Source organism: Eumetopias jubatus, unplaced genomic scaffold (assembly GCF_037043125.1).
Source record: "Eumetopias jubatus isolate StellerSeaLion01/CBP00866 unplaced genomic scaffold, mEumJub1_p1.0 scaffold_5, whole genome shotgun sequence".
In the NCBI taxonomy this organism is placed as follows: domain Eukaryota; kingdom Metazoa; phylum Chordata; class Mammalia; order Carnivora; family Otariidae; genus Eumetopias; species Eumetopias jubatus.
The window spans coordinates 125,207,143-125,220,746 of NW_028274811.1; the positions used below are offsets into that span (position 1 = coordinate 125,207,143).

A 13,604-nucleotide genomic window follows, 5' to 3' on the forward strand; every position below is an offset into this window, starting at 1 on the left:
TAGTTGTAATTTTCAATAAACTTAAAAGTAAGTAGCAAATTAAATTTACAACTATGGAACTTAAATGATAAAATTAAATATAGTGTTTTTAATTTTACATTTTATATGTCTCTGTTCCACTCAAACCTAATAACAGATGTATAAAAATGATGTTCAATGATAAATTTCAATAAATTTCTGGGGGGAGTCTTAAAGCAGCTTTCCATAAAATAAATCATAAATGTATATGTGCTATTTCCCCTTTTTAAATATTTGGTGATAATTGTTAAGTATGTATAGATATAAGAAGTGGTATAATATTTAGACACTGAAGAATTTCTGGAGTGACAAAGTATCAGTATTAGACTTCCTTCTGATTTTTACTATTTCTCATTTTCTCCATCAGAAAATTCACATTTAGTATATTACTGTAAGAGTCATCATGTCTCCATTATAATGTGCTTTATCCTCATTCCTCTAAATAATGAATCTTTAAATTAAAAAGCAAAAATTAGGGGCGCCTGGGTGGCTCAGTTGGTTGAGCTCTTGATTTGGCTCAGGTCATGATCTCAGGGTCCTGGGATTGGGCCCTGTGTTGGGCTCCCTGCTCAGCGGGAAGTCTGCTTGAAGATTCTTTCTCTCCCTCTGCCTCTCCCTACCCCTCACACACACACTCTCTCTCAAATAAATAAATCTTAAAAAAATAAAAAATAAAAAGCAAAAATTAAAGAAAGGATACATGAATACCACTGTGTAAATGAGATGTGAAGGGTAAGAATGGGAGTTTTAACTTTTTTTTTTTTTTAAGATTTTAAGTAATTTCTATACCTAATGTGGGGCTTGAACTTAAAACCCTGAGATCAAGAGTCACATGCTCTACCGACTGAGCCAGCCAGGCACCCCGAAGGATTTAACTTTTTATACATTTTGTGTTGTTTAGATACTATAAATATGTACTAGTTCTGTAGTAAACATTTTTTAAAGTATACTCATAGTATAGCAAAGATTTTCTAAATAAGCTATATAATTTATGTTTATATTATTTTTTAAAAATCTACTGGGTGAAAATACACACTTAGGTTCAGATGGTATGATAAATCCTGGGGAAAATTACTCCCAATTTTGTAGTAGCCATCCATGGAATCAGTCCTTGAGTTTTGGTTAACTTCCCCTGGAAAGTATATGAGCCTATTCCAAATAAAGCTAACAGATTATAGTCCCTAGTATTTGGGAATTCTAACCACTCTAGCATTATCAAGGAGGAGACAGCTTCTTGAGCAACTTTAGACCTCCTTGCACAGATCCACCTTGATGAATCCCAAAATTATTCAAAGAGTTGAAAAGACCTTCATATAGCTACATGGGTCAGAACTACTGTCTCAAAATAACTATGGTCTATTTAAATCTCACTGTAAGGCTCACTTGGATATTCATATATTTTATTTTTAAATAAAAGGGTTTAAAAAATTTTTTAATTGTTATGTTAATTACCACACATTACATCATTAGTTTTTGATGTAGTGTTCCATGATTCATAAAAGGGTTTTGTTTATTTATTTATTTAACATAGAGAGAGAAAGAGAACACAAGCATGGGGAGTGGCAGAGGGAGAGGGAGAAGCCGACTCCCTGCTGAGCAGGGAGCCCGATGTGGGAGCTTAATCCCAGTACCCCGAGATCATGCCCTAAGCTGAAGGCAGATGCTTAACCCCACTGAATCACCAAGGTGTCCCATTCATATATTCTGAAATTAAACTTTGTAAATTTTCTGAAATAAAGAATAAAACCAGGAATACTCTCTTAGACCAAAACCTTTTACTTTTAAATTATACTTACATGTGATCTGTTGATACCTGGTTGAGGCTATGGACAAGCTGTGAAACCAAATTATCATCCCTACAGGCCAAAAGGCAGTTCACCTCTTCTGCTATTCGTGCATTAAAGAGAAGGCTCTTTGTAGTTGTAGCAGGTAAAGGGGATGGAAGAGGCAGCTGGTTCAGGACTATGTGGAATAAAATCAGATTATTAGAAATTGAGTAACTATAAGAAGTCTTTTTATAATATTTGCTTATAAAATATTTGCTTACAAGTATTTTGGGACTAAAAGTAAGTTATAAATATCAATGGGACAAATTATTAAAAGGCATTCTACCTCTCCCCGAAAAAAACAATCAACTCTGTAAAACCCTGAAATATCACTTGGGCAATAGAAGAGTTTATTACTCCCTAAGAATAAAACTCAACTCCTTTATATGCATGACTTTTCATATCTTAAATCTTTATTCATTTAATAAATGAGAAGCCAAAAATGTATGGTTAAAAAGTAACTTCTAAGAACTGAGAATACATTAATTAATCTCATTTATTTTTGCTTCTGAGATTTATCAGAATCACTAGTAATCCCACATAAATAAACCAAGTAATTATACCCAACTCTTCACATGATATCTACACAAGTAATATGTTTTTAAAAAGCTTAAGTATATATATAAAAAATATAGATCACTTTAGCAGAAGAACATTCATTATAGAATAGGGATTCTGGTGGAAGCCAACTATCTAAGGAATTACGCTTTCAGTTATAAATTCCTAAATAGTTCTCTCCTCTCTTTATTCTAGTCTAACAGAAAACAAAAGGACATGAATGTTTATATAGTAGTTTAAATTCAGCTATTTACTGTCTCTTCACATAATGGATATCTATTCATTTGTCTAAAGTAAAAGTTAAGAAAGTTAACTAAAGTATCTTTGTTTTTGGCTTAATTTCTAATCACCTATACAGTGTAACAGGCTGCTCAGCCCCAGTGGCTAATAATAGGTTTTTTATTAATAAAAATACAGGAAACAAATTATTCCTTAATAAATAGCGTTTATTGGGCAAACTTTTAAAATATAAGGTACAGTTGAGAAAATGCGGAGGACAACCAAAAATAAATCCCTGGTAGTATATCTGATTTGGCACTTCAGCATATCATATGAATTTGTGCCTTACCTGTAACAAAGTGACAACAAAAACTAAACATAGTTTCAGAAGTCTCCTTACCTGCATTATCCTAATTCCACCAACTACTTTCTTACTCAGATTTCACAAATTAGCCATGTTAGTTTCCTAACCCCAAAGCTATAGGCTATTAACTATTTTATTCCCACTGAAACCAGCTGGAAATTAACAATAGGAAAATAATATTAAGGACTACTGAACACAGATAAAAACACTTCTTAAAGTTATTTCCTCATAGCTCCTTTACTATAAAGCCCCAACATTTGCATAATGTGATGTCCTCACCTTCTACTTTTCTCTCTCCTATCTCTTTTTCCCTTTATTTACTCAGATTGGATGACATAGGGACTAATACTATGGGTTGTTTTTTGTACCATTACCCAGGGATTAAGATTTAAGAGAGTGGGCTACCATAAGAAAGAGTCCCTAAAAAACTGTGTTACACGAAGTAAATCTCAAAAGAATGACAGAATTCTTTGAACTTAAATGATCAGAGTAAAATGGGCTGCTGTTATCTATGACAAACTCCAATAGATTACTGAAGATGACATCCAAAATGAACATTGCTAAGAAATCAGATTAAGATGGGCTATCAAACCTTCTTCTTTAAAGGACAGTTTCAGTTATTTCTAGAAGTGCTTTTTAAAAGTCTATATTTGCTCCTATATGCAAATCCATGCTTCTTCAGTTTTCTTTAATGCTTTGTCTCATCTTTGGTCTTTACTTTTGCATTTATCCTTTTATTGTGTAAGACCTTTAAACAAACAAATGCCACCATTTCTTAATGCATCCTTAGGATGAAACAGAAGTGAAGGTCTTCTCTATTAGCTGACTATATTAATTTTGTTACTTTCACATGCATGCCAATAAACCAAAGGAAATAATGATATTTGTCATTCAAAATCTAGTATCTCAAATAATTTGTTATTTATGACAATTACAAATAATTTTTTCTACATTCCCTCTTAAAATCATTGTTAACTCAGAAGAGAATATAAATTAGATAAATCAAGCAAACTTACGGTCTGTGAGACTAGCAATCCCCGCAAGAGTAGTGATGGGGACATGGGGCATATCCCCATTCATCCTGAAGTTCTGGAATGGTGTTGCCTATAAAAGTACTTAGTTCAGGTGCCAGCTGTCATTACTTCCCATTTCCCAAACACTGCAACAAAAAACAGACAATTATTTGTAAAAATATGTCAACTATAATATTATTAGGGAAATGCCTATAAAAAATAAGATTTCTGTTTTTCTTGTTTGTTAACCTATTTAACAATAATAGCTACCGCTCATATATACTTCCCGTATATTAGGCCCTGCAAAATGCTTTGCATATATTTACTCATTTAGTTCTCGCAACAATAACGAATAATGTAAGGTAGGTACTATTTTCCGAATTTTACTGATGAGGAAATTAATTTACAGGGAGTTTAAAGTAACTTGTGGAGGAAAGAACAGAACCCAAGCAATCTGGCTCAAGAGTCTGTGTAACCAGTAGGCTACATTACTAAACTGGGATACTCAATTTTGACAAACACTATAATTCTCCATATCAAAGACACATTAAAATCTAGCTTCAACTTGCCTTGCTAGCTATGGTTCTCACTACTCTTCTACATAAACCGGAATCCTCTTCAACCAAGCTGATCAGATTATCTTGAACCTACCTTGTGTTTTCACATTTTATTTATTTCCTTATATATCTCCCCTACCTAGAACATCCATACTTTAGTCCAAATCCTGTAATTCTTCAAGATCTAGGGCAAGTTCCCACTTCTTCATGAAACATCAAATTCAGCTAAAAGCCTATCTTAATCTAACCTTCACTTTTAGCTCAATCAATATTCTTTTGTAAATATATATTCCTTTGTGACATTTTCTGAAACTTGTCTTGCTTCATTCTTATATAATGTTCATATACTTACCTTGTATTCCCAATTACCACTGCATGCTTAATATCAACCAATCACATAATTAATACATAACCACAGAAAGGGCAGAGAAATGCTTTAACATCTTAATGTTCTTGTATGACTTAGCTGACTTAAATATTGTTTTTATAATGTAATTCTGTGTTTGTCTGTGTGTACAGACATTCCGTTAAATTCCTGAACACATTTTCCATTCTGTTCAATGTCCCCAAATTTTTCTCATCTTGATTTCAACATGTGGCTTTCTGGAACCTTTATCTTTCCTTTAACAGTGTCCTTGTTGAAGAACCAAATTTGAAGTATACAAATTTTAATAATGTGCACATTAATCAAAGATATGCCTTTATTAAATAACTTTATAAGTTCATCAGTAAATAGAAGCCTGCATGTCAACTAAAACACAGTGCTACAATAGAAAACTGAATTACAATTTTCAGTTTAAACATTTTTTGAGATTCTATTTGCTTGTCAGTCAGTTAAAAGAACCTTTAAGTTTTCTGAGTTGTAAACTTCAAAACAGTGAAATGATATAAGACGAATAATTCCCCTTACTCATATATCTCAATGCAATTTTGCAAATAAAAAAATTTTTTTTAAAGTAGAAGTATACAGGGGCACCTGGATGGCTCAGTCAGTTAAGCGTCTGATTCTTGGTTTCAGCTCAGGTCATGATCTCATGGGTTGTGGGATCGAGCCCCGTGATGAGGAGGGAGTGAGGAGGGAGTCTGTGGGGAGTCTGCTTGAAAGAATCTCTCCCTCTGCCCTCCCCACACCCAAATAAATAAATCTTAAAAAAAAAATAAAAGTAGAAGTATATAGGTAGCTAAAATCAAGGATTTTCTTTTTCCTCACTTTTATTATAGATATATGTTGACAAGTTCATAAAATATGTATGTATGTTTAACAGAGTTATAAAGTAAACATCCATAGAATGACCATCTGAAAAGTCAACACCTTAGTTCCTTCTACAGGTAACAACTACCTTGTCTCTTCAGTAATTATTTTTTTTTTCCTTACAGTTATGTCCTTTAAATGTACATTCTTTTCTAGTAGCCAGCCAAGGAAACAACTTGACTGCTTTCCTTTGATGAATGACTGACATAAAGTTTGCTAGTAGGAGCCTGCTGAAAGGAAACAGTATAGGAAATAGCACAGGAAAAGGTATAGGAAAGATATAATTACTACTGGTTGTCTTATAATTGTCCTTGCTATACTGTGGACTTCACTCTTTGAAGTTACTAATTTGATTCTTTAACAACATTTAAGAAATTTAAAGAAACACTATAAATTTAGCAGTTGTATCAAGCACTTAAAAAAAAAAGAATTTAAAACCTGACAGAAGTCACCAAAACACAAAGGATTTTTTTTTCTAAGTTTAGGCTAATAAAAAAGTTACAGTTGATGTTTAGTAATTAATGGAAAAAAGCAAATGCATGCAAATTATGTACATAACAGCACAAAAACATCTTGTTATTCTTGTATGACTGTTGTAAATGTAAATTGCCATACTCAAGCAGATTAAGTAACAAATGACCATGTTATTTATTTAATTCAGAGGACGGAAACCAATAGCGAACAATCTGCTAGAGGGTTCTATCGTGGGCTAACCAGCTTTATTCTGTTTTCCTAAATCCCAAGTAACATGTAAAGCCGACCCAACGATAGCCTGGAGTATTTCAGTCCAAAAATGATTTAATTAGTTACCACATATGAATTAGGAGATTAATAAATCGAACCACAAGATTGTTGTGCTTTTCTTAGTGATATAACAAGGCATGTTAATACTGTGATGTCACCTGAAAACTGGAAGTAAGTGGGGAAAGAAAGGAGAGCAACAATGCTTATTCGGTTTAAAGGGCTTGTATAGACTGAGTAGGTGACTACTGACAAATATATTTATACCTCACTGCTGAACTATGTTGATTTCATTAGAAGCCAAGCTTCTGAAAAACAGCAGAAGACTTTGGTAGAAATGGACTTATAATTTTTGCTAAAGTCACAGATGTTGATGAATATGAGTAATTTGTGGAAATGCTGCTGCCTATGTTGGAATGTGACCAGAGTCCATCAAGAAAGAGCATTCCTAGAATTCTAAAAAGGAATATACAGAACTCTAACTAATTAGACATGACATTTCTGGCTCTGGGTTGGGCAATGTTTGGTCTACCTGGCTCTGTGAAAGTATACTGTCTTTCATGAAACTGCTGAAACTGAAGCTGAAAGTCATTATCTCTGGGGAACAATGTGTTCAGAAGGAAATGGTAACCAAATGGGAAAGGAGATTATAATGAGTGCTTTAGAACTGTCATTTAAGGCAGTGCTTTACTTACTTAAAATCTGTGAATGGTGACCAATTAGTAGATTATAAAATAAAATTAGTGGGTTGAGATCAACACTGAGAGGGATGGTAGGAATGGAAATACAAGTTTACATTGCACACTGCTTTGTGACTCCAGGTAAAAGGTCTAATTGTGGGTCACCAAGGCAAAGCAGTTTCAAAGTTGCCAACTGAAAGAAATAGAAGAGCGAATGTAGAAGCCCACCTCCTAAGTGGTGATGAGAATGCAACAAAATAATGCATGTAAATCACCTCACATACTACCTGGCATATAATAAGTGATCCAGAAAGTTAGCAGTGTCACTAACTGAAAAACACACATTTGGGAAAACAGAGGAGAAACAAGGGTGAATTAGGGAAAAGGTGTCTTTTCAATAACACCCATAATCCCTACTTCTGAAAGATATATTATAAATGATTTAAAATTCCAGTATATATTTCACCTTAGTATTACAAATATGTATAGCAGTCCTAGGCATACATACCCACAATTACTTAAATGATAAGGTAGCTGAAATAAATATTGGCAGTGAAAAGTAAGGAATGAAACCTAATCTTTGTAATAGGACTAAATCAAATACAAACTAAGAAATCATTTAATTTACTTTAGAATGGCTTGGTTTAATTAAAATAATTCTTAATAGGTAGAGGATATTATAGTAAATTCTCATTTCAACTCATTATATATGAATCTGATGTGGACATCTAAGCACTTGACAAGATTTTTAAAGGTTCTAGTTCTTTGCTCATTTAATTTCACTTTAAAATTTATGGTTTCTTCATACAAACAAAAGAAATGCAAATAAAAAATTACTGGTAGAAGTTATAATAATAATATTCAAATTGGGATGGATTTGGAATAAAAGGTGCTCTCACAATCTGATGGTAGATAAACTTTCCTGGACAGCCAGTGTGTGTACCCCATAGCCAAGAAATATGTACAATCTTGTCTGAAAACTTCAATTCTTTAGTAGTGAAAAACACTAGAAATGATAACATTGAGCATCTAGTTGTAGATGTCTAAAGTAGAAAGTTGGAAATTCTAGAACTGACAAAAAATGGTCAGAATTACAGCTATAGTTATAAAAATGATCCACAGAGGACTGATAACAGTTAAATTGTAATAATAGGACAGGCAAGATACAAGGTTAACAAGGTGGGGGGGACTTTTTTAGCACTTCTTCTGTGTGAAACATTAACATATACCTTTCCTTAATTGTTACCAACGTCAGAGGGTTATGAAGATTATCTCTATTTCACAGATGCAAAAATGAAGGCTCAGAGCCTAAATGCTTTGTCTGTGGTTATACAGACAGGACAGAGCAGAGCTGGGATCTGAACTCAGATGTTTCTAACCAAACCTTATATTCTCATGAGTATCCGAAGAACATAAAACTGGGAAACATCTACACTGCTACGGCAGAAAGAGAAACCAGTAAAAGGTAAGGAAACTGTCCCTCAGAGAAACTAATGTGTGTTCAAGGTCTCAAAGCTAGTAATTGACTGAGTCAAGACTAGAATACAAATGTTTGGATTTCTAGTTCCGTATTCTTTACACTATGTTGTCATCTGGCAGGATTTTAACATTATAAATCAACCGAAATTCTATACATGTGGAATATTTAGTTAATTAACACCTTTCTTCCTTGCTAATGTTATTATACTATTTTTGGGTGGGGAGGGAAGGAGGGTTTTAAAACTAGAATATTTTTATTGTCTCAGTTTATATTACATTGAACAGTATAAGTTGCCTCAAATTCTTTTGGGAAACAAGTAGAATATAAATCCTAAATAGCCCGATAAGTAAATAAATAAATCTATATTGTACTACTTACTATTTTAAACCGGTAACAGTGATTCCCTTGAGAGTGGCACCTCTCTAGCAGAATTCTTTCACTTTAGTCAAGCTACCTTCAGATTCCTTTTCACTGCCTAAAATGTATTCAAGAACAAAATTTTCACATTCTGTTTAAGATACTCCCAAAAGATGTTCCTCAAATCCTAGCTGAAAAACAGTTCCCAGTCAGCCACACTGTGAAAATTTTCATTTTTTAAAAAAAGATTTTATTTAATCATTTGACAGAGAGTGTGCAAGCAGGGGGAGCATCAGGCAGAGGGAGAGGGAGAAGCAGGCTCCCTGCTGAGCAGGGAGCCCGATGCGGAGCTCGATCCCAGGACCTCGGGATCATGACCTGAGCCGAAGGCAGACACTTAACCGACTGAGCCACCCAGGCGCCCCTCACTTCTTTAAAACATTTCTATTTTTTTATAGTTCTAAGTTATTTCCATTAAATAAGAGAAATGCAAAATAAAAGCAAAAAGCACAGCACAGCTCTAATGCTCTCTTTGGACACATGCTTTGCTTCTGGAACCCTGAGCTCCCTGCAGCCACCATGCTGGATACCAATAAATGTACATTATTCCTATGTGTATTCCAGTAATGCAGCTAGATCCTAATGTATGTAATATGTAAGAGAAGAATATAGTTACATTATTAAGTACTATTAGAAAGAGAAGTCACAAATCAGGCTGAAATTTTAGGGTCTCTCAAAACTCATTTTAAAGAGTATGTGTATGTTCACTGAGAAGTATAATGATTAGTAAAACTTTATATATTTCTATAATCAGTTTTCTTCCTTGTTCTTATCAATTTATTTAGAGGCCTGCTGAGTAGTTACACAATGTCTAATCTTAACAAAATATGCAAAAATACAAGCTCCATCAGGAAAAAATAGTCCTGAGTCCTGTAGTTAATACTTAATTTTTTTCTTTTTTTTACAGAGGCCATGGAAGAAATTTCCAAGTGCTGCTATGATTTGGGTTACTAATCCACGTCCCCACACCAAAAAATTTTATTTCTCACCCTCTTTTCCACTGCAAAAGAAATAGTCTATCTTAAGCCCCTAAGAGAGGTTGAGACTGTACCTTATACCATGAGACTATTTTCTACACAAAGGTATTAGAAATGAAAAAATCAAACAATGGAGATTTTATTTCTTTTCTAAATCAAGTTTAGGTCTTAAAGAACTATGACAGTCAGATGTAGGTCTCAACTTCTGGCCATAACACATTTGATGATACATGATTGATTTAATCTGAAATAGAAGAGAAAATGCTTTTATGTGAAATCACTGAACGGTCCACAAGAGGGCACACTTTCAACTATAAAAATTTAAAATTCACTAAGAAATAAAGATCGCTTGCTTATTTTTTAAATTTTAATTCCAGTATGGTTAATATACAGTGTTATATTAGTTTACAATATAGTGATTCAACAATTCCATATATTACTCAGTTCTCATCAAGGTAAGTGTACTCTTTTTTTTTAAGATTTTATTTATTTATTTGATGGAGCGAGACACAGTGAGAGAGGGAACACAAGCAGGGGGAGTGGGAGAGGGAGAAGCAGGCTTCCTGCGGAGCAGGGAGCCCGATGTGGGGCTCAATCCCAGGACCCTGGGATCATGACCTGAGCCGAAGGCAGCCGCTTAACGACTGAGCCACCCAGGTGCCCCAAGGTAAGTGTACTCTTAACCCCCTTCAACTATTTCACCTATCCCCCACTGGTAGCCATCAGTTTGTTCTCTACTGTTAAGAGTCTATTTTTGTTTTTCTCTTTTTTTCTTTGTTCATTTACTTTGTTTCTTAAATTTCATATGAGTGAAATCATACGGTATTTGTCTTTCTCTGGGCTTCGCATTATATTCTCTAGATCCATTCATGCTATTGCAAATGGCGAGTTTCACTTTTTTTTTAAAGATTTCATTCTTTTTGGGGGCATCTGGGTGGCTCAGTCGGTTAAGCATCTGTCTTCTGCTTGGGTCATGAGAGCCCCACATCGGGCTCCCTGCTCGGCGGGGGAGTCTGCTTCTCTCTTTCCCTCTTCCCCCCACTCATGCATGCACATGCACTCTCTCTCTCTCTCTAAAAATAAATAAAATCTTAGGCAGGGGGAAGATTTCATTCTTTTTCATGGCTGAGTAGTATTCCCTGGTGTGTGTGCGTGTGCGTGCACACCACTTCTTCTTTATCCATTTATCACTGGACACCTGGGCTACTTTCATAATTTGGCTACTGCAAATAAAGCTGCAATAAACATCGGGCACAGGGGTGCATATATCTTTTCGAATAAGTGTTTTCATATTTTTTGGATAAATACCCAGTAGTAGAATTACTGGACTGTATGCTAGTTCTGTTTTTATAAAATTCACTATTTTTTTAAAGATTTTATTTATTTATTTGACAGAGAGAGACATAGCGAGAGAGGGAACACAAGCAGGGGGAGTTGGAGAGGGAGAAGCAGGCTTCCCCGCGGAGCAGGGAGCCCAATGTGAGGCTCGATCCCAGGACCCTGGGATCACGACCTGAGCCGAAGGCAGACGCTTAACGACTGAGCCACCCAGGCACCCCTAAAATTCACATTTTAAAAAAAGATTTTATTTATTTGACAGAGCGAGCAAGAGCAAGATCATAGGCAGGGGGAGTGGGAGAGGGAGAAGCAGGCTTCCCACGGAGCAAGGAGCCCGATGTGGGGCTTGATCCCAGGACCCTGGGATCATGACCTGAGCCCGAAGGCAGACGCTTAATGACTAAGCCACCCAGGTGCCCCTAAAATTCACATTTTTTTTACTAAGCCCATCAAAGGTTGGCCAAGTTCTTCTGAACTGATTATTCAAGACCACTAGAAAGCAACAGATTCTGAAGTTTCCAATTTTTTTGTTTACACACACAAGAAACCTTTTTTTTTTGGATGAATATAAAATATGTGAAATCCCTCCTTATACCAAGACTTCTATATTAACATTAAATTATGAAAGTATGTAATAGTCTTATCAGTCATTTTGGTTCAGTTAGCTATTTGAATTTGGCTGCCCTAAAAATCTTTTCAACAAACTCTGGCTACTTTGATTTTTGATCTCATTAAGTGACATAGTCCCTAGGAACAACAAATTCTTCAAGACAACTTAGGAGACCAAATGGAATGTTTTATACTTTAGGAAATTTTTTAATTCAACAGATTACTTAGAATACCTAAAAGAGTAATTAAGAAAGAGCAGAGGAAAATATGGAAAAAATCATGATCACTTATGCACAATCTGCATTGTTAATCCTTTTTCTGTCCTAACCCATTCCTCCTTTCTCTTGAAACTACACTAAATGTGCTTTTATTCTCATCATTCCACCAGGTGTCTTGCCACTGTGAGTAACAGCATCTATTACTGCTAAATAAATACAATGGACAGCCTCAGGTCTCATCTGATTTGACCTACCATTCAACACAGTTGATCATTCTCCTGTTTGAACAATTCTTTTGTTTTCCAACATATCCATCTGGTTTTTCCTCATACTACACTGGCCACTCTTGAATCTTGTATTGCTTTCTTCTCGTCTTCCTATCCTTACTTTGTTTTTAATCTCATTCAGTCTCGTGATTTTTAAAATAACACCTGTGTGCTGATGACTCCCAGTTTATATCTCCTGCTTTGACTTCTCCCCTTATACTATACTAGACTCATTTACCCAATTGCCTAGTCAACATCTCTGCTTTGATGTCTAGTAAGAACAGGTCTAGAGCACAGGTTGAAAATCGTGACTTTTAAGAATATGAATTTTGTGTTAAAGGTTCTTTATTAGGCATGTATTTTGCAAATATGTTATTCCAGTTGTTTGCTTGTCTTTTCATTCTCTTAACAATAAATTTTGATGATGTCCAATGTATCCATTTGTTCTTTATGGGGGTGGTGGTGGGTAGGCAGTGGTAGCATCTAACTGCAAAGGGGCATGAAAATGTTCTATATCTTTTTTTTTTTGAGAGAGAGAGAGAGAGAGAGAGAGAGAGAGAGAGAGAGAGAGAGAGTGTGTGTGTGTGTGTGTGCACGCGTGCACGAGCAGGCAGGAGAAGGGCAGAGGGAGAGGGAGAGAATCTTAAGGAGGCTCCACACCCAGCAGACCCCGACCTGGGCTCCATCTCACAACGCTGAGATTATGAACTGAGCTGAAATCAAGAGTTGGACACTTAACCAACTGAGCCACCCAGGTGCCCCGAAATGTTCTGTATCATGAAGGGATACTGGTTACATGAGTGTCCCCACCTGTGAAAATTATGAAGCTAGGATTTGTTTTTCAGTATATATAAATATTACCAAATTCCAGAAAACTGTAAAAGTAATAATGATAATTGAGCAGTGGTTAGAGAATGGGCAGAAGTACAGATGAAATTAAAATGACAACATGTTGACTACGCTGGGTGATGAGTACTGGGCATTCATTATACTCTTCTATTTATCTAGCATGTACCCCAGTTTTCCATAATAAACTTTTTTTTTTTTATTAAGGGAACTTTTTTTGTTAGA

At 35.1% G+C, this 13,604-nt stretch overlaps 1 protein-coding gene across 3 annotated transcripts in view; it reads right to left on the bottom strand.

Moving 5' to 3' along the window:
* NIPBL (NIPBL cohesin loading factor) overlaps positions 1-13,604 on the bottom strand; it is a 201,820-nt gene that overhangs the window by 104,736 nt on the left and 83,480 nt on the right. For all 3 annotated transcript variants that reach the window (XM_028098111.2, XM_028098113.2, XM_028098112.2), the window contains exons 2-3: positions 4,002-4,144; positions 1,815-1,980 (exon numbers count right to left, since the gene is read on the bottom strand). In XM_028098111.2, coding sequence (XP_027953912.1) covers positions 1,815-1,980; positions 4,002-4,065 — 230 coding nt within the window. In that variant the 5' untranslated portion in view covers positions 4,066-4,144. The remainder of the gene's footprint in view (positions 1-1,814; positions 1,981-4,001; positions 4,145-13,604) is intronic.